The sequence below is a fragment of the Vicugna pacos genome, chromosome 19, assembly GCF_048564905.1.
Source record: "Vicugna pacos chromosome 19, VicPac4, whole genome shotgun sequence".
Lineage (NCBI taxonomy): Eukaryota > Metazoa > Chordata > Mammalia > Artiodactyla > Camelidae > Vicugna > Vicugna pacos.
The window spans coordinates 6,074,926-6,093,570 of NC_133005.1; the positions used below are offsets into that span (position 1 = coordinate 6,074,926).

The following is an 18,645-nucleotide window of genomic DNA, read 5'->3' on the forward strand; positions in this document are numbered from 1 at the left end:
GAAGAACATTGAGATTTTCCCAGAGAGGTTTTTGTGGATTCATTGCCAAACTCTTAACAATTGCATAATTCAGTCATAATTCCATCAACAGTAAAGTGAGGAGGATCATGGCTGTGGTGGCTCATGTGACTGGCTCATAAAAGGTGCTCAAAAAGAATTCCAGGAATGTATAATGATTTCTAAAGGATGGACCAGTGTTCACGGAACAACCTTTGACTTCATCTCAACTTCTGTCTTGCACCTCAGAGGCTGTTGCAAGGGTAATTAGCTATCTAGTATTCAGAGAAAAATTATAATTTGGGATTTGTGTCTGTACAAACTACTGTATAGTTTCATTTTGAAAAACACGGCCAAAACTTTGACCAGTCTTTGTAGGGGAAGATCACTGGTAAGCGACAATTGACTTGCAGGAGCAATTTTAAATACACGTACTTGCAAACAGATATATAATGTTTAATAACATTTTGAGTCATTAACTGCCGCTCATGGCTAAGGAACAAATTTCACAAAACACAGAATAATTCCACCGCATCCTCTCAAACAAATTTTATTCATATTCTGCGCTAACAAATATAGTATGAAGGCAACAATTGTTTAAGTTTCTTAGTGTATGGCACAGATGGAAAAGAAACAAACATATTTCGAAGCAGTCCAGTATTTAAATGCTGGTTTAACAAAAGAGGCACGTATTATTCTACTCAGCAGTTTATGCCAGATAGCAGAAGACGTTTATTTTCCTTGCAAGCAACAGATTACATTTATTTGCATTAAGTATAAACATATCTTGATCAAGAAAATTACTTTTTTTCTGATTTTCCTTTATATCACAAATGTCAGGGTAAGGCAAATCCTTAATGAATCATATGATAAAAACCCTATTCCCCAAGAAAATATATTGAACGTATTCTGCTAACTTTGTTATTTTTCAAAGCAAAGCCGACATGCACCACATACAGAGAAACGTTGTTTCAAATCAAGTGCATCAAGCTGAACTGGATTAATTCACAAAGAGGCTTTTCAGTGTTTCACAGAAAGATGAACCATTAGCTGTGATGGCTAATATGTGACCTAGTACCACAGACCGTGTTTTGGGTGCCTCCTTTGCAAGCTTTTATGAAAGTGGGCTTGTCCAGCAGCTGAACACTTACCAGCTGGAGGAAAAACCCTTTGTCTCTCCTACAACAGAACATCTTTTTAGTTAGAACTAGTATGCTGAAGGTCTACCTCAATCCTCTGTATGCAAACATGACTAACTAAGGGACTGTTTTCCTCCCTCCCTCCTATAACTCCTCAAGCCACATAGCCTGGCTGGAGTGTGGTTGGAAATTGACATCCAGAATTCAGGTGCAGGAGAATCAATCAGCCTTTCAAACTTTCCATTGTGCCGTCTGTGCAAGGACAGCACAGTGAAAGAGATATTTCCTATGTTGTGGTGTCTTCAATCTTCCCAACAGCTAGATTTTAAATATTTTACTGTTTAGATGAAAATTGACTTCATTATTTGCCTTAAAGCATAAAATCTAGTAGCCAGATAGCAACACTAGAGCAAAATGAGGCAGAAATAAAAACACATCTAACCTTAAAATGAGGTTTAAACAAAGTCAGGAGTGGGGCTGATGATAATCACTCCCGTCTCCTGGATACAGATCTTATTTCGTTTTTCTATAATTTTCAGGCAGAGAACTCCCTCCTCCCATTGCTACCCCACCCACATTTAAAAGGAATGAACAGAATGGCTGTCAGTGATGAAAAAGGGGACACGAGGACCGAAGTCATTCCAGTCCCTGCTCTTGCTACCTGGGACATCAGGTCTCTTTCATGTTTGTCCACTAAAAAAACCCGCCATCCCTCTTGCTTCCTTCATGCTGTTTTCAGCTACAGCTCCTTACTGAGCGCGTGTGTTTGGGAGTCACAGGAAAACAGGCTCCTAGCAGACTGGGCTTGTCAGGTGCTTCACAAGAAGGATGGCGGCTTTTAATTAAGTTATAAGGATGACATGAAGTATAGAGGCTATCAGTATTCCTATGGCATCATTTCTGAGATTATTTAAAGCGAGGCTTTTCCTTGTTTCTAGAAAGCATTGTCTGCTGGTAGCAGAGGACACGTAAGTTTCCGCATCAAACAGTGGACTAGCGGCAGAAGGGGGAATGGCCACAAACCAAAATCATGAGGTCACTTCAGTATTGCTGCTGCTAGGTTGATGAACAGCTTAAAAAAATGAGGATATTAAAAAAGATGAGGATTACATACGTAGAACTATAGCTTGTTAATTATTCCAATAGACTAAATAAGCCATCCAGAGAGGCAATAAATTCAGAAGGGCCGAAACAAAATTCATAGGAAGCTAAGACGCTGAATTTACCATGAAGGAAGGCGCAAAGCTGAAGAATTCCGTGGGGCAGTTAGAAAGCAGAGCATCCTTTAATCGTAGAAATGCTCACTTTGATCCATTAATTTTCTCCCCTTCATGAAAGAAGAAATACATAACTAACTTACAATTTTAAAGCTCTTCTGAGGAAGGTGGATCTAAGAATAGATGCCAGAAATAACCAGGAGTTTCTGCAGAAACAAACAGACTGGTCTAAGAGCCCAGGAGGCGGTGGGAGGCGGGCATCTCACCTCGTGAGGGTTCTGTCCATGTTGGCTCTGGGACAGACCTTTGTGAAAACTTCTGACCTCTTCCTGGGACCTTCATCCCTCGTGCCCGCTGTACCACTGGCATCTTGGCTCATTAGTACTGCTGTTCCCCTTCTGCGTGTACTTGAGAGGGAACCAGCTGTCAAATCAGCCTTGGACTTGGCATGAACAAAGCACACCATTTAAAAGCAAACCAGGAAGCTAGAACTGCAAGCAAGACCTCTAATTGCCTTGAACTTCAAATGAGAATCTGCTCTGTGGGTCCTTGGTCCCTGGGTAAAGACAGGGTGTCCTGTTATGAAAAGCATATACATAAAGAGAGATTTCAAGTGGAACTTCTAATATTCATAGGCGTCTGTTTGGATCCTAAATGCAGTAGCTCCCCTCTCTTAACTGAGACACCTAGGAAAGTGCCATCCCGTACAACTGTGTCACAAGGAGTCACAACTCCCTGGGGTGGTTCAGGGGGCTCCATGCTGAAAAATACAGTAAAGACCTCTTGAACCAGGTGAGCTCTGCTGAAAGTTGGTGTCAGGGAAGAATGCACCTGCCGTTCCACTGTGATGGAAGAGACCCGCCTTCCTTGCTCCCCTCTGTGCTCTGTTCTGGCTTAAACCCTGTTTCCCGATTCCTCGTGATAACCACGTGGAACAAAACTGTACCTTGGGAATCCTGAATAAAATACCGTTTTCAGTTCATCATCCTGTCCTTTTTCCAAGTGATGTCTGCGGTTTTTGCCCATTTTCTAGCCTGCCTCCTCTGTCTGTGGATTATACTTATGTAGGGTCTGATGATTCCTGAAATGTAGCCTGCAGCTTATCAAACAGTCATCTTCCTTCTCGTTCTTTGAAGAAACCACTGAACCAACCAGCTTTGTGAAATAACCAGATACACATGTGTGTTACACGTGCCACTGCGACCCTGGGGCAGAGTTGTGAGGGAAAAGACAGGAAGTACAGGGCTGGCGCCTGAAAGATGCGTTAACACGGGTCCCCCCACCAAATGAAAAAACATATATTTTTTCTTTTTTTCTTTCTTTTTTCTGTGGGGAAACAGAACAAAATGCAGCTGTAGAAATTAGAGCAAAGAATTCCCCATCCTTCCATGGGACTCGCCTCCCCCCACCCCACACCCTCCAAGTGTGCCCGGCTGTCTTGCTACACCCCCGGGCCGGGAGAGGTCTGCAATGCTGAGGACTGTCATTTCCTTCTGTTTCTGTGTCCCTTTGCTTCATCTTGTGCCCCTGCTGAAGACAAGGAGAAACCATTTGTTAGATTAAAGATGAGATGCCTCCGTAGATGGAGCAAGGAATATCTTTTTAATACAGCGATTGAAGTGTGTCTCACCCTTCAGACATGCCTAGAAATATCTTCTTTGACTATCAAAGAGCTTTGGATGTTTGAGCTGTAATTGTTGGCCCGGGGTATCTTTAAAGAGGATATAAATCACTGCAAATAAACATATGCCATGTTGACAAGTTGCTTCGGCTGACGGAATGATTAACTCAACTCTTCAAAGTATTCTTTGAAAAACCCAACCTTGAAATGGTGTTCCCTCCCTTCTCGGCCTGTTTATGCGCCCCCGTTTCCAGGGCTCTACACAGAAGCAATAATAATTTATATAATACTGACTTGCAGAAGTCATTAGTGGGATGGTTATCCCACCACTCTGAGCTCTTCGTTATGAAGGACGCATTGGCTGTGTTCTCCACTTATGAGAGCTCTAAGAAGACAGCGTGCCTTACAAGGACCCCTGCTCTTTGTTATTAATTTTGTTTAGATTAAAAAAAAAGGTATAAATCCACATATAGGGCAATGCATGGATCTTAAGTATACTTCAGCTTGTTTTGAAAAATGCATACATTTAACCCACACCACTACCAAGTTGTAGAACATTCCCAGCGCCCCGGCAAGTTCCCTTTTCAATTATTAACTGTGCTCCTGCTGGAACCAACAACTGCTCTGACTTCCATCACCATATATTATTGCATCTCTTCCAGGAAGGATTGGAGATGATCTCTGAGCTAACTTTCTATTCTAGTGTCCTATGAATCAAAAAATATACTCTTTGAGGTGTGTATGTGAACATAAAAGCAATAGCATGCCTGTTGCAGACAATATTTAAGATATCCAAAAGCAGACAAGAGCAGAAATAATCCTGCATAACGCCTCTATGCACAACGACGTCTGTCATTAACGTTATGGAGTGTTTCCTTATATTACTTTTCTATACCTTTCATTCAGATACACAGAATCATAAATTTTAATTTTAATAATGAAAATTGCAACCATGAAGAAAATTACAGACAACAGTAAAACATACCTAGAATATATTCACCATCTAGATTTAAAATGTGTTAATATTTTTCAAATTTCCTTGTGATCTTTATTTGACTTTAAAAAATCAAACATTACAGATAAATTAATTTATAGATAAATTAAAACTATTTCTCTCCCTTCCAAGTGATTACCGAATCCTGACGTTAGTGTGAATCAGTAGCTTGCATGTTTTTATTTTACACACATAGACATTTACAAATATACACATGATGGGAAGTATGTAGTATTACTTTGTGTATTATTAAATATGCATAAATAGTAATTTTGTTTTACCTTGTTTGTAACCAGCCACCAATTAATTAATTACTGTAAGTTTACAGTCAATATATATTTTAATTTTCCTTTGTGTTTACCATTTTTCTTAGCTTGCAATTTTTCCCCACACCCTACTCTTTCCTCTGGGCTCAGTTTTCTTCTTACTATTGTGCATCCTTTAGTAGTTTTTTGAGAAAAGGTATGTGGGTAGCAAACTTTTCTTTCTTCCTGAAAATGGCAGATATCATTTTCTTAAATGACAGTGAAATTAGTGAAGAACTTTATGTTGACACTCATTTTTATCTATGATCTGAAGACTCAGAATGACTCCATACCTTCTGACTTAAATCCTTGATCTTGCGAAACCTGCTGTCTGTGCAATACTTACTTCTTCATGGTTAACTCACTTTTCTCTTTGTTTATTTTTTTTTTTTTGTCTTTGGTGTTCTGCAGTGCATACATGTGAATTTATTTTAAATACGTCCATCTTGTAATTTATTATTCTTCTTTTAACTTAAAATTTATGACTTTTACCAGTTACAATAAATCTTTGCCATTATCTTTCAAATACTGACTACTATCCCCTCTTAGAACTCTTGCTGAACACAAAACGTCTTGGGTTTTCTCCTTCTATACCATGTCTCTTCATGTGTCATTTATGTTACTACATATTTGCTTGCTTTTTCCAAATTGTTAATTTTTCATAGTTGGCTCTTTTCTTAAGGTTTTTATCTGCTTTTAATCTTTTTTTGTCCTTTAACTGTATTTATTTTATAAAATCTTCAGTATTTCCTTCAAGGTCTGATAGTGCTAATCATCCTGTAATTCTACCCACTGGCTCACATTCATGATGGACCATTTCTTTGTGTGTTTTGGAAGTTAAAATTGTGAACTCATCTTCAGAAATTGATTTCTTCTGTAGGAATTCCAAGGGATAGTTTCACACTTCCATTTGCTAACTCTACCAGGGATAACACTGGTCTATAACCAGCTACTAAATCAGTTTCTCTGTTTGTGCATTACTGTATGCTTTTGGATAAAATTGTGTTTCAAACTCAGGGTGCATTTCTGTTTTCTAGTTATTATGGGAGCTTTTTTCTTTCCCCATGCAGCACCCTGGGCTCAAGCCCCCTTGTTAATTTTTTGAGCTGGGAGTCCCAGATTTATTTATGTAGAAGTATCAGTGTCAACTCCTTCCCTTGAGTGGCCCCAGGTCCCAGGTGGGCATTAAAGCCAACATTTCTAACCACAGAGCCTCCCAGAGCATCAACAACTGAACTGCAGCCCTGGGGGCTGCCTCATCTTCAGGCCACCAGGCTGCTGTTTTGGCTTTCAAATTCCTCTTCACTTGTGACACCTTCACTTTCCTGTCAGTTAAGCTATGTGTTTTCAAATATTTTTTGTTACAATTTATCTCTCATTTGTAAGCATTTATATTGAGAGGGGATCTGCATTACCCTACCTTTTCAGTCATCTATTGCTACAAAAACAAGCCACTCCAAAACGTAGTGCCCCCCACCCCCCAAACTCATGATTTATCATTTTTCATGATTCTGTAATCTGGCCTGGGCTCAGCTGGGCCGTTCATCTGCTCCAGGTGGCATCCGTGGGTGCCAGAACATCCAAAATGCCCTCTCGGTTTCCACAATCTCTCCTGTTCTTCCTCATTCTATAGCACAGCTTGAGCTCCTTACAGGGAAACTGGATTCCAGGAATGCAAAAATGGAACTTACAAGGCCTCCTAAAGCCCAGCCTGGAAGCCACACTTGGCCTGCCGTATTTCTCTAGAACCAAAGGTTCAGATTCCATAAACATCTTTTTCTTTTTTAACTTATTTTGTTTAAATTTTTTTTTTTTGTGGGAGAGGTGGTTAGATTTTACTTATTTAGTTTTAGAGGAGGTCCTGGGGATTGAACCCAGGACCTTGTGCATGCTAAGCATGTGCTCTACCACTTGAGCTATACCCTCCCTGCCATAACCATCTTCACATGCCCTCAAATACTTACTGAAAAATAATTTTTACATTTGCACAGTATTCTATTGATTCATTGAACATTTTCTCCATTGCTATTTATGATTGATCTGATTTTCTTGCAATTATAAATTACACAATGCTAAGCATTCTTGTATGACGTCTTTGAACTCTACAATTCTAATTCCATTTCACTGTATTTCTTTAATTTCCTTGGAGGTATGATGCACAGAACTAAAGGTTCTTTCTTCCCATTGAACTACCAGATAACCTCTACAAACTCAGCTGTGTAAATATTTCTGTGAGAATCAGTGAAATTCCTTAGGTCATACTGTTCTCTGTGACAACTGTGTTCAGAAATTCACTATTGTTTTAGGATCAGTATGGTGTCATCAAAGAGTTCTGTACTGGAAGTATCTGAACTTCCATTGATCAGCTAAGTGACATGCAAGTTACTTCTTACTGGAGCTAAGTTTCCTTAAACCAATTTCAAACTTTAAGTTTTGACAACTTATTCATTTGGGTATGTAGATTCATGTTTATGGTCAAGGAAAATATTTTGACATGAACCAAGGAAAACATATTTATTCTGGCACTTTATCTGGATATTGATAATAGTGCCTGTAAGACAAAAAACCTAGACAAGAAGTCTATAGTTTGTTGGCAGCAAAGGGGCAAAGGTAAGGCAGTACTAAGGATGTGCATTTAAATTGTTCAGGCTTAGTCTCACTTCATTACTTTTTAATGGAAACTTCTTTACCGTATCATTTCTGTAGCACAGCAGGATAATTTAAAATACATGAACAAGGTTTAAAAAAAAGATGAAATGTTTATAAGACCATGTATGAGTTTGTACTTTTTAGCAGTCTTGTGCTGTACATGCATTGCACAAATGCTATTATATTTAATATATTCTATATATATATATAATATAATATAATAAATGCTATATATTTAATGATATTCAAAACCATGATGGGAAGACAGCTGCCTGCTTTCACATGTTCTCAAACTTTAGTCTGCCATGATGCTGGAGCTTGAGTCTGGTGCAACATGGCCTTCTGGGAGAGTGTGGAGACCTACAGAGAAGACGCAGGGAGATGTGAATGATAAATGTTGCCTGCATTATATACCCCTGCCCTGATGGTGAGCCCTAAAGGAACTCAAAATGCAGACAAACAGGCTACCCGCTGGCAAGCCCTCAGCCACTGCAGCCATCCCCCAGCCATGCACCCAGAGAGGACTCAGGATGGGGAAGAATAGTATACTGGCCCTAGGAGGGTAAGGAGCCTATCAAAGGAATGCAAAGGAATGATTTCAATGAGCCCAGACTCTTGCATCTTCCCATACATAGAAAAGCTCTATTCATTAACTTGATATAGCTGTTTTTTTTAAATTAACAGTAATCTTTTCATGTTTTGACTACCTGGTCTTTGTTGCAAAACTTCTGTGTATCCTAGCTCCTCCCTTATCTCTTTAGAGCAATCCCTCAGAGCTGTCTAAAAGGCTGCCTCCCAGGCTTGAAGTCTACAAAGTCCACGGAATAAAACATAATTCTCAATTTTTAGGTTGTGCTTCTTCTTCTTCTTTTTCTTTTTTTCTAGTGGACAGTTTTGGTGACCATGAAGGGACCCAGAGCAGACCTCTCTCCTTCACCTGAACTCTACGAGGAGTCAGAGCATTAGTACCAGCAGAGGCCTCTTGGGCCCATTTACCTCCTTGGAGAGTCTGGACAAATTTGGGTGAGTCCTCCTGGTTCTTAGGTCTCCCTTTATTGGTTGATGATCCTAAATTTTATTTGTTGGTGTTAAACTCCTCTCTGGAGGAGTAGGTTATCCTTGAAACTTGTTTCAAGAAGAGATTCCTGGGTTATATCCTCAGTGAAAGGCACTGGGAAGGTTTGCTCAGTTTAGGCACAGGTTATCCTCAGTTGAAAGACTGCAAAGATTTGGCTCAGTTGAACGAATACTGAGTAGGGTTAGATAGAGTATTTAGAGGGGAGGCTAGCCTGTCATTTTACCTTTAATTGGCTACCCCCTAAAGCTTGCTGAAATAAAACTGAAATCTAACAAGAGCTTTCAGCTCTGAAGAAGGGCACATCTCCTCTCGCCGGCAACAACTTTTTTAGGCAACTGAGAAACTTGTGATAGCGGTGGGGGCAGGTCCTCGTATGGTGCAGCGGTCCCTATAGGGAAGCCCACTCATTTTAATGAAAGTTCGCTTGGCCAGGGACATGAATAAGAACTGACTGTTCTGTGATCTGAGCACCCACAGTGGGCTTACACAGCAAGAGGGAGGACCCAAGACCCATAAGAGGAGCTGAGACAACTCTGGGGTAAAACTTGCAGGAGTTAAGCTCATAGGGAATTAAGCTCATTGGCTAACCACAGGATCATCATTAGTGATTTTATTTCCATCACCTCAACCTCTGAATGCGGAATAAAGCTTTCAAAACAAAAGAAAAAGGAATGACAGACTGCCAGCCTCCAACTAATACCCCAGCCAGGTTTATGTACATACAAAGCTTGTACTTGCAAGTACTTACTTAATTGGGAATGAAAGGAAATCTCACCCTGAAAATTACTAAGAATGGAGCTCTTTTATTGCATATGCAATTATGCTAAAAAAAAAAAAAAAAGCTGGCTTAGTACAAACATCTTTTCAGAATTCTGACCTTAAAGAAACACAAGTCCTTCTAGGTGTAACTTGCATTTTTCTTCTGTGCCTTTGAAATGTAAATATGCTACTTGATCTTCTTCCAGCATGGTGTGTGTGTGTGTGTGTGTGTGTGTGTGTGTGTTGAAAACTTGGTCTCTTCCATCCAAAAAACTACATGTATTGTGTACATTTGGCAACCAATCGAATAGACTGGTGTTCGTTCTAAGCAGTTTTTTGTCTGGCTGTGCCAACTTGCAGGGGCTTTTTACCGTCTTAACCTTTGTTGCATCAGCCTGTACAACGAAGGCCTTTACTTTCTTAGATGATTTTGGGGAGGGGACTTTCTGGATCTTGTTTAGGTGACATCTTTCACACTCCCTTGTGGGGAAGCCTCTTGTATCTTATTGGTTTGGAGTCACTATTAAGATTTGTCTTATTCATGACCAGATGATGGATCCTTTAAACTGAAGAAACTTCTAAACTGATTAAGTTTTTAGTGAGCTCTCATTATAAATAGCTGTTTTATTCTTACATATGAAAAAAGGGAAATCACATGAAAGGGTGGAAAATACATACCTAGTGTTTGACCTAGGAACTCCCTTTGTTTAAAACAAATGAGAAAATCAGTTTGGGAAGCTTCATCTGTGTTCTCTTCCCCTTGATGGGTATTACAGATGCTAATAAAAATGTTAGAATAATTAATGTTAATTAGGCTGATTAACAAGAACATTTTTAAAACTGAAGGAAAAGTCTAGAGACTCTTTTCCAACAAGGTGGACATTTTAAAGGGATTTATCCCAAATGGATAAAGAAATTTCTTGATAGTTATTAAGAAGTGGGATAAGTAAAACAGACATTTATGGAATTAAAACAGGTTTTATTTCTACACTAAGGTTGAATGGGCCAAAGGGGAACCCTTTTTTAAAAGTGTTGATTCCCAACATTAAAGGACCCCAAACAAGACCACTCCATTTATCTCAGTGTAAAAATATATATATATTTTTACTTGGCTCCATATATATATATGGAAAGGCTGGAAGAAAAATTACCCTGAGATACCTTACTGACAACTACATGGGTCAAGTCTTAGGCCAATAAATCAAATTAAAGGATTGACAAAAGGGCCTGAGTCCCCTGGCTCAGCCCCTCACAGGGACCCCCCCCCAGAACCTTTTATATAAAAATAGATAAAATGGACAAGGGGTAAAAAGATAGAAAATCTTCTAGAACTCCATCTAAGACCAAGACTTGTTGATTGGGTTCTAATGGAATCTAAAGGTATAAAAGTTGATAAAATTGAGATGAACATTTATAAAAGTTGGTATATGTAAATGTGCTTGATATAAGATGGTTAGACCTCTTTTGCTTAATTATATAGTGGGATAGACATGTTTCCCTGGGGAATACCTCCCTGCTTGATGTTGTAAAACAGGGCATCTAGATCTGCCCCCAGGAAATACAGACATACTGAAGGGGAGCAGTAGGGCTACCTGAGCTGTGCAGTATGAAGTAAAAACTGGGAACTAATATTCAGGGGCTAATAAAAACAACAGTAGTGATTTTGCTCTGGGTTGTACACTCAGAAAGAGGGTCTTGTTGACTACTTTACACAAGCTTTTGAAGGCATGATAAGTTAAACTCTAAAGGCCTAGAACATAGACCCCTTAAATTTCAGTTTAGTTAGAAATCTCGCTGAAAAGCAAATGAAAGAATATATAGTTGGGCAAGTCAACTTTTTAACATCCTTTAAGTGACAGACCAGTTCTTTGGGGGAATTAAAAGCAACTGTCTTTTCCTTGCAAATCTCTTCAAGTCAGAAATGAAAACACAGCCCACAATGACCTGAGACTAACCATAATTAGCTCAGTCAGGTACAACCTGAAACCAAGGGGAAACAAAAGGGCAAAAGTGGCCTTTTTAAACTCAAACTGTTACTGAATGCAAGTTTGTGGGTGCGAAGCACAGTGAGGCAAAACCAAAACATCAGAGATTGGAGCGGAGAAAGGTCTATTGCGGGGCCCAGCAAGGAGAACAGGAGGCTTGTGTTCAAAATCCTGAATTCCCTGATGGTTTTTAGGGTGAAGTTTTTATAGGCAAAATTTGGAGTGAGGGCTGCAGAGTGTGTGACTTTCTTCTGATTGGTTGGTGGTGAGGGAAGAGGGCGGTGCTCCAGGAATCTTGTGCTTGGCCTGAAGTTACCATCCCCCACGTGCGTGTGTGTTTGTGTGTGTGTGTGTGTGTGTGTGTGTGTGTGTGGCGGGAGGGATGCCTTGGTTCCTGCAGAAGAACTGAAAGGTACTGTTATGTGTATCCGTCGAGGAGCAGCCAGGACCCTGCTTCCCTCGCTGCACTGTTGTCCCTTTACTGCTTCTCACTTGTTTCTGTGTTCCCTCCCTTCCCTGATTCGCAGTTGTTTGAATCTGCCCTTTGGAATTCAAGGAAGGTCTAGGAGGCGGAAGGAAGCCTGTCTCCTACAAACAAGAAACGGGGGACAAGAAAAGGATTTGTACCTGGGAAGGCCCCCACAGGGTCCTGCTCAATTTCAAAACTTCTGGAAGGCTCACTCAGCCAGGATCTAATCCATAGCCTCCTTAAGGGTTTATCAAGAACAAATACAAATCTTAAAGTCTTTTCCATAAATAGTAAAGCCTTAGTCATCTGAGCAAGCAACTGTAATTTATTCCAACTATTAATTATAAACTGGTAAATGTATATTGTAATACCTGATTCATAGCTAATTTTTAAAGTGAAGCTATGAGAGCTCCAGTTTTGTCTGTTTCTATGTCTATGTATCTATTACACATATGAGATGTTTCTACCTCTGGAAAACATATCAGAATTAAACTTGCAAAAGAGCTCCATTTAACTGACTTAAAAGTAAGCTCTTAAACTAAATATGAAAGAAACTAGCTAGAATGAATCTCAGGTTCATGTAATCTAGAAAATAGTCAGTATTAAATTAACATCTGGTACTAAAGCTAGCTTAAGTTTGCTGGTTCATCAATATAGCCATCCCTTTCATTGTACCTAGGTTTACTGAAGGTCAGTGCATTCATGGTATTTCTGTTACAGAGTTTGTCAACAACAACAAAAAATTAACTTGGTGTGATGCAATTCATCTAAGTGGATTAAATGCAAATGAGATAAGAGCTTTCGGGCAAACTTTTTGGAAATAATTATGTTTTAGGAATATCTACTTGAAAATAATCTCTCCAGATATTTGGTAATGTGAAATTTTAGAATTATGCTAAATTAAGTTAAATGATGAAAGTTTATTGACAAGGTCATTCCTAAATAAAATACTGAAACATTAATTACTGAACATTAGCTTCCCTTTACAAAGAAACTAAATGTGTTTAGAATATTAATAAATATGTTTGGTGCCACACTGAGATATTTTCTATAAGAAAGCACGTTTTAAAAAATTATTGGTACTTATGTTTGCCAATCCACAGAATGCTAATGTAGAAGACAGTTCATAATTGCTTACTTCTTGGTTTTCACTAGAAAATAAGATTTTGAAGAGTTGAGTATTCTAATTTAAATATGTAATTAAAATTAATAGAAATAATAAAGGAAACATTTCAGAATATGGTAGGAAAATAAGATGTGTGTTGTGAACAAAAGAAGGTGTGAAAGATGGAATTGCATTTTGTTAAGAGAAAAAAATAAGTAATTTTGCCCTTGAGCTGGCTGTTTCCAGATGGGAAAGAAAGGGACAAAATAAGATGGATACAGAAAGTTGGTGGAAGAGGTACCCTGAGAAAAGGGTTTTATAGATGGTCAGGATTGGCTAAATTTAGACTGAATTTGATTAAATGGATTTTGTTGTTGAAAGTAAGCTGGTATAAGACTGGAGCATGGTTTTCCCTCTCTGTTAAGAGAACAAAGTTTTCTTGCAGTGCTGCCCTTGGTAACAGATTGTGTGAGCTTCTGTGCCTTTAAGTAATCTGTATTTACTTCTGAAACCTTTCCTCACTTTGGTTAAGTGTACAAGTGTTGTCTTGCAGTGATCTGTGATCCTATTTGACCAAGTGTTTTAAAACATTTAACAAACTTCATATCAAATCTTAAAGTTCTTTTGACTTCCAACTGACTTTAAAATGCTTCAGAGAGCCCATATGACATCTCAGAGAGGAATGTTAAACTAATTAGGTTTATACGGTATGTTACTTGAGAAATAATGTCAAATGATTAGAGATGAAACTTAGGTTATATTGTATAGAGAAATGTCATTAATATAGATATCCCAACATTTATATGAAATTTCTAAAAATTTGATATGCCCTGGTGTAATGTCACCAGGGTTTAACAAATTACAAATTGTTTAACCCAAATTAAAATCAGTCACGATTTTAATTATCTTAAAATGTTGTATGCCACAGAAATATCCATGTTTCTTGTCAAATGCATTGTAATCAGATCTTTAACCATGCCATTTTAAGTCTTGTTGTTTAAAGACAATCATTGTTTTACTCTGATGCTGTCATAAGATGAAGATCTTCATGAAAATTCATAAAAAGGACTTCTGACAAATGTTTCCGATAATTTTTAGATCACACCACTGAACTGGATAAGAAATGACAGAACTCTAATGGAAAACCTGAAGACTTCGTCTAGCTTATCAGGAATTAATTAACTGATAAATATGATTTATCATTTTATGACTTTTTATGAAATATACTGGCTTTTAATCTTTGTTTTCCAGAAAAAAAAATTTCCTTTTATGCTATGACTTACAATGTTGACTAAGCATACCTTTAAAAGATGAAACACTGTTCTATTTCTCTGTACCTGATCTTTCCAGAATTTCACTTCTCCAGCTGGCTCTCCTGTAGACTTGATGGTTTATTGCAACAGATTACAACTAGTTATACTAATCATTGTTTTAATTTGTTCTCTTTGGTTCCAAATTATTTATGCTTTGTGTGTCTCTCTCCCTGTACTATGACCTTATTAATGTTACTAGCTGTATTATCCTGTCTAGTTTATAAGACTGTCTCTTGCATTACCCAGTGTGTAACCAGGTCTCCAACAAAACTAATGTTAGCTGAATTCTTGAGACAGTTAATCATGTACACATAACTCCACATAAAATAATTGTAATAGTGTAACTCTAGGTAGGGGAAGAAGCAACAAGGGAAAACGTTCTCTGAATCACAAGAGACTGGTAAGATAGGCAATCCACAGTATTGTAGGTTATCCACAGAGCCTAATCCAAAAAAATTAACACTGAATAGCTTATCAACAGAATCTTTATCTGATCTAGGAATGAGACTTCCTGGCACCATGAGACAAAATTGGTCATGAAATGTCTCCCAAATATTGGTTGAATTTCTGATGAAGGGAAAGCACTGTGAATGCAAAAAATGTTGCCTGCAATATGCCCCTGCCCCGATGGTGAGCCCTGGGGGAACTGAGGATGGAGACTAACAGGCTGCCCGCTGCCAAGCCCTCAGCCACTGCAGACACCCCCAACCTCAGGGTGCACCCTGAGGGGACTTGGGATGGAAAAGGGCAGGATTCTGGCCCTAGAGAGCCAAAGTGCAAATCAAAGGAATGATTTCATTGAGCCCAGACTCTTGCATCTTCCCATACAAAGAAAAGCACTAAATTCATTAACTTGAGATGTCTGGTTTTCTTCAATTAACAGCACTCTTTTGCTGTTCTGACTACGTGGTCTTTGCTGTAAAACTCCTGTGTATCCTGGCTCCTCCCTTACCTCTTCAGAGCATCCCTCAGAACTGAGAGGCTGATTCTGGGCTTGAAGTCCAAAAAGTCCACCAAATACAATACAACTCTCAACTTCCGGCTTGTACATTTTTTTTTCCAGATGACAGCGGCAGTGGTGTCAACACATTCATGTCTTGCCCTGATGAACGCCAATTCATTTATCCCATAAGTTTTTCACAGCTAAGTATTTTAAGCCAGGAATCAAAATAGGGAGCCTGGTTTCTTTCCTCTCATTCTCCTCACCAGCCCGCAAGATACAAAAAAGGGTTACAGACCACTCATTATTCTAGACACACTTCAGCCTTGGCTGAGAGATTTAGAATGTTGGTCTGGAAAACTCCTAGACATGATCTGGCCCAGATGTTTGTTTCCCTGTGGAGTGCCCTGAGGCTCATTCAACTCAACAAACCTCTGTGTGGACACGCAGGTCTGCAGGCAGTGGTGTGAGAGGACGGGACAGAAGGCAGCTTCTTTCAGTCTGAACACACTCAAATGCCTTTCACATTCTCCAGGGCACAGATTTAGTGTTATGCTTAAAAACAGACATACTAAACAACTCAGCAGGGAGCTTCTGGAAAAGCAGTGCTTCAGAATCAGCTTGAGGTTGCTGAAATAATTTGATCACTCCAGGAGGCCAGGGAAGGGTGAGATGGATGGAAAATATTTTTTTTCTTGCTGTCAAAGCTCAGAAAACTAGGATACTGCATCATCTAGATATGCTGTAGCTTATCTTTTTCCTTTAAAGATCGTAAGCTTCTAGGGGGTAATCCTTGCTCCTTACACTGTGTTATTTGGTATAAAGATTTTTAAAGTTTAGCCCAAGCCATGCTGTGGGACTTGACAGAACTGAGGGAAATCCAACATGCTTTTACACACTGTTTCTACAGCCGGTTTAATCCACCGTAAATCTCAGCACAGAGGCAGCTTACCTGTTAGTTAATCTTCTTGCTGACTCTCTGTTGGGTCATTTACACTGTCATCCTGACTATTCATTTCAACTGTAACCAGAAAGGAAAACAAACAGGTTAAATATTTGTTAAACCCAAATCTCTTAAACATATTAAAGTGGCCTGTGAATCGTTACATGCCTGATTTCCTGTCTTACACCTCTTTTCAGTTTGTTTTCCTTCCTTCAAGATTTGGGGAGCATGCTTGCAGATTTTTACTGGTGGGGGGTGGAATTGGGCAGAATTGCCTCTTACGGAACTGTAGGAGTTGTGTTGTCATTTCATACCAGACTTTTGGGTTGATATTTTGGCTGTTTATTACCATCCTTAGGGAGATTCAAACGCCTTAATAGATGTCTATGAAAATAGAGAGAAAACAAAGCAAAATAGCACACTGACGTGCGGAGAAGTAAGCAGTTTTCTCCAAAACAGCAATGCCAGGAGGCCTGCTTGGTTTCAATTTTGAAATTCAAAACAGACCCCAAAACTTGCCAACGTGTATAGTGGCAGTGGACACCACAAAATAACCAGATCACAGCGATAATAAAATGTGTGCTTTCACTTTACTGTGTATAGTATTGTTCTGTGTATATATTTGCATACAAATAGCATGCATAATTAATGCCACTGTCCAGAAGTAGCTCAGGGCAGGCATAGCAGACACTCTGGAAATTTTCAAGGGTCAGTAGGTTTAATTAGGTTGATATTTTTAAAGCATCAAAGCCCATATTATAAACTGAGAGACATAACCCACAGATGGACAATGGCTAGACCTTGTACAGTAGAACTCTGATTTCAAACCTCTGCAACAAACAGCTTGGGCAACCAAACCACAGCGTCTGCAGCAATCAGCTCAGAATCGTGAGGACTTGGCCAGCGACTGCCAGCTTCACTGTATTTCACTCTATGCTTCCAACATAGGACCAACCAAGGAAAGCCAAATATGTCCCCAAACCAACCAGCCACTTCTAGTTAGCCCAAGTCCAGCTCCCCTGGCCAACAACCTCCAATCAGAGGATGCTTGAGGTCTTCCCTTTGGTTCACTGTGAAGTTTTCCCACTTCCCCGCCCACCTTTGCATTGGCCAAAGACACAAGTGATAATAATGGCTGACACCCTGGGTATAAAGCACTGCGTAAGTAGCCTTTGTTTGTTCTCACTTGTTTGCACAAACTCAACAATCCAAATCTCTTTTTCTTGAACATGAAAACTCGATTGAAGTGAAATAGAGGCAGCTGCTGGATTTCACATTCCAGAGACTTGAAAGGGGGAATGATGTTGTATGGCAACCCAGCCTACTCTCTCTTGAGGAGAGAGGTTGTAAAAGCAGGTCTCTTTCCTCCTCCTGCAAACTGTCCTTGGTTTCTTTTTTTCCCCTCTCCATCCTTGGTTTGTAATGATGTGTGAGCCCATTCTATACCCCAGGTATAAACTGGCCAGATGCAGCCTCCCTATAACCAGAGAATACTGTGTGCACTTTCCACCCTAGCTTATCAAGTTATTCTAAGCCCGCCCATCTCCACGTGGGAGTGTGCAGAATACAACACAGGAGAGCATTCCTCTTCTGTTTCTTTCTCCAAGCCAAGGGTCACTAGTTCCAAAGCCTATTGATAATTGTTAGTACAAAAAGCATTCCATGATCAAATAAGCTTGGGAAAAGCAATGTTGAATCATGTTAATAAGTTTCTTTACAGCTAAGACTTCTGAGAGCCTGTAATGTGCATGGCAAATCTCCAAGTGAGGACTAAAGTTTAGCATTTCCCACATTTATATCCCTTTTATTCAATGCACATTGCACGGACCTGGTATTCTTCAGAATATGCTTTATAGAGAACTAGCTAAGAACCATGTCTATATTATCACAACCAGGCTGGGGCAGGTTTCATTCAACTGAGCGTGACTAACGTGGAGTGGCTTTTAGTGGATAAAGCTGAGGTTTAAAGACATTCTTCCCCTAGAGAATGCATGCCCATGAGTTAAAATCAGTTTGTATTGGGTGTAAGACAGGGAATATACATCACAGGGAATATAGCCAATATTTTGCAATAACTGTAAATGAAAAGTAAACTTTAAAACTGTATAAAATTTTTTTAATTAAAAAAATT

The 18,645-nt window shown here is 39.3% G+C and overlaps 1 protein-coding gene across 3 annotated transcripts in view; it reads right to left on the reverse strand.

The window, feature by feature from the left end:
* Positions 1-503: 503 nt before the first annotated feature.
* The window catches only part of MACROD2 (mono-ADP ribosylhydrolase 2), a 1,889,921-nt gene continuing 1,871,779 nt past the window's right edge, over positions 504-18,645 (reverse strand). For 2 of the 3 annotated variants that reach the window (XM_072943800.1, XM_072943798.1), the window contains 2 exons: positions 16,524-16,592; positions 505-3,883 (listed from right to left, as the gene is read on the reverse strand). In XM_072943800.1, the coding sequence (XP_072799901.1) occupies positions 16,531-16,592 (62 nt within the window). In that variant the 3' untranslated portion in view covers positions 505-3,883; positions 16,524-16,530. Of the gene's footprint in view, positions 3,884-16,523; positions 16,593-18,645 lie in introns of all 3 variants that reach the window. The other variant, XM_072943799.1, reaches the window with a different exon arrangement.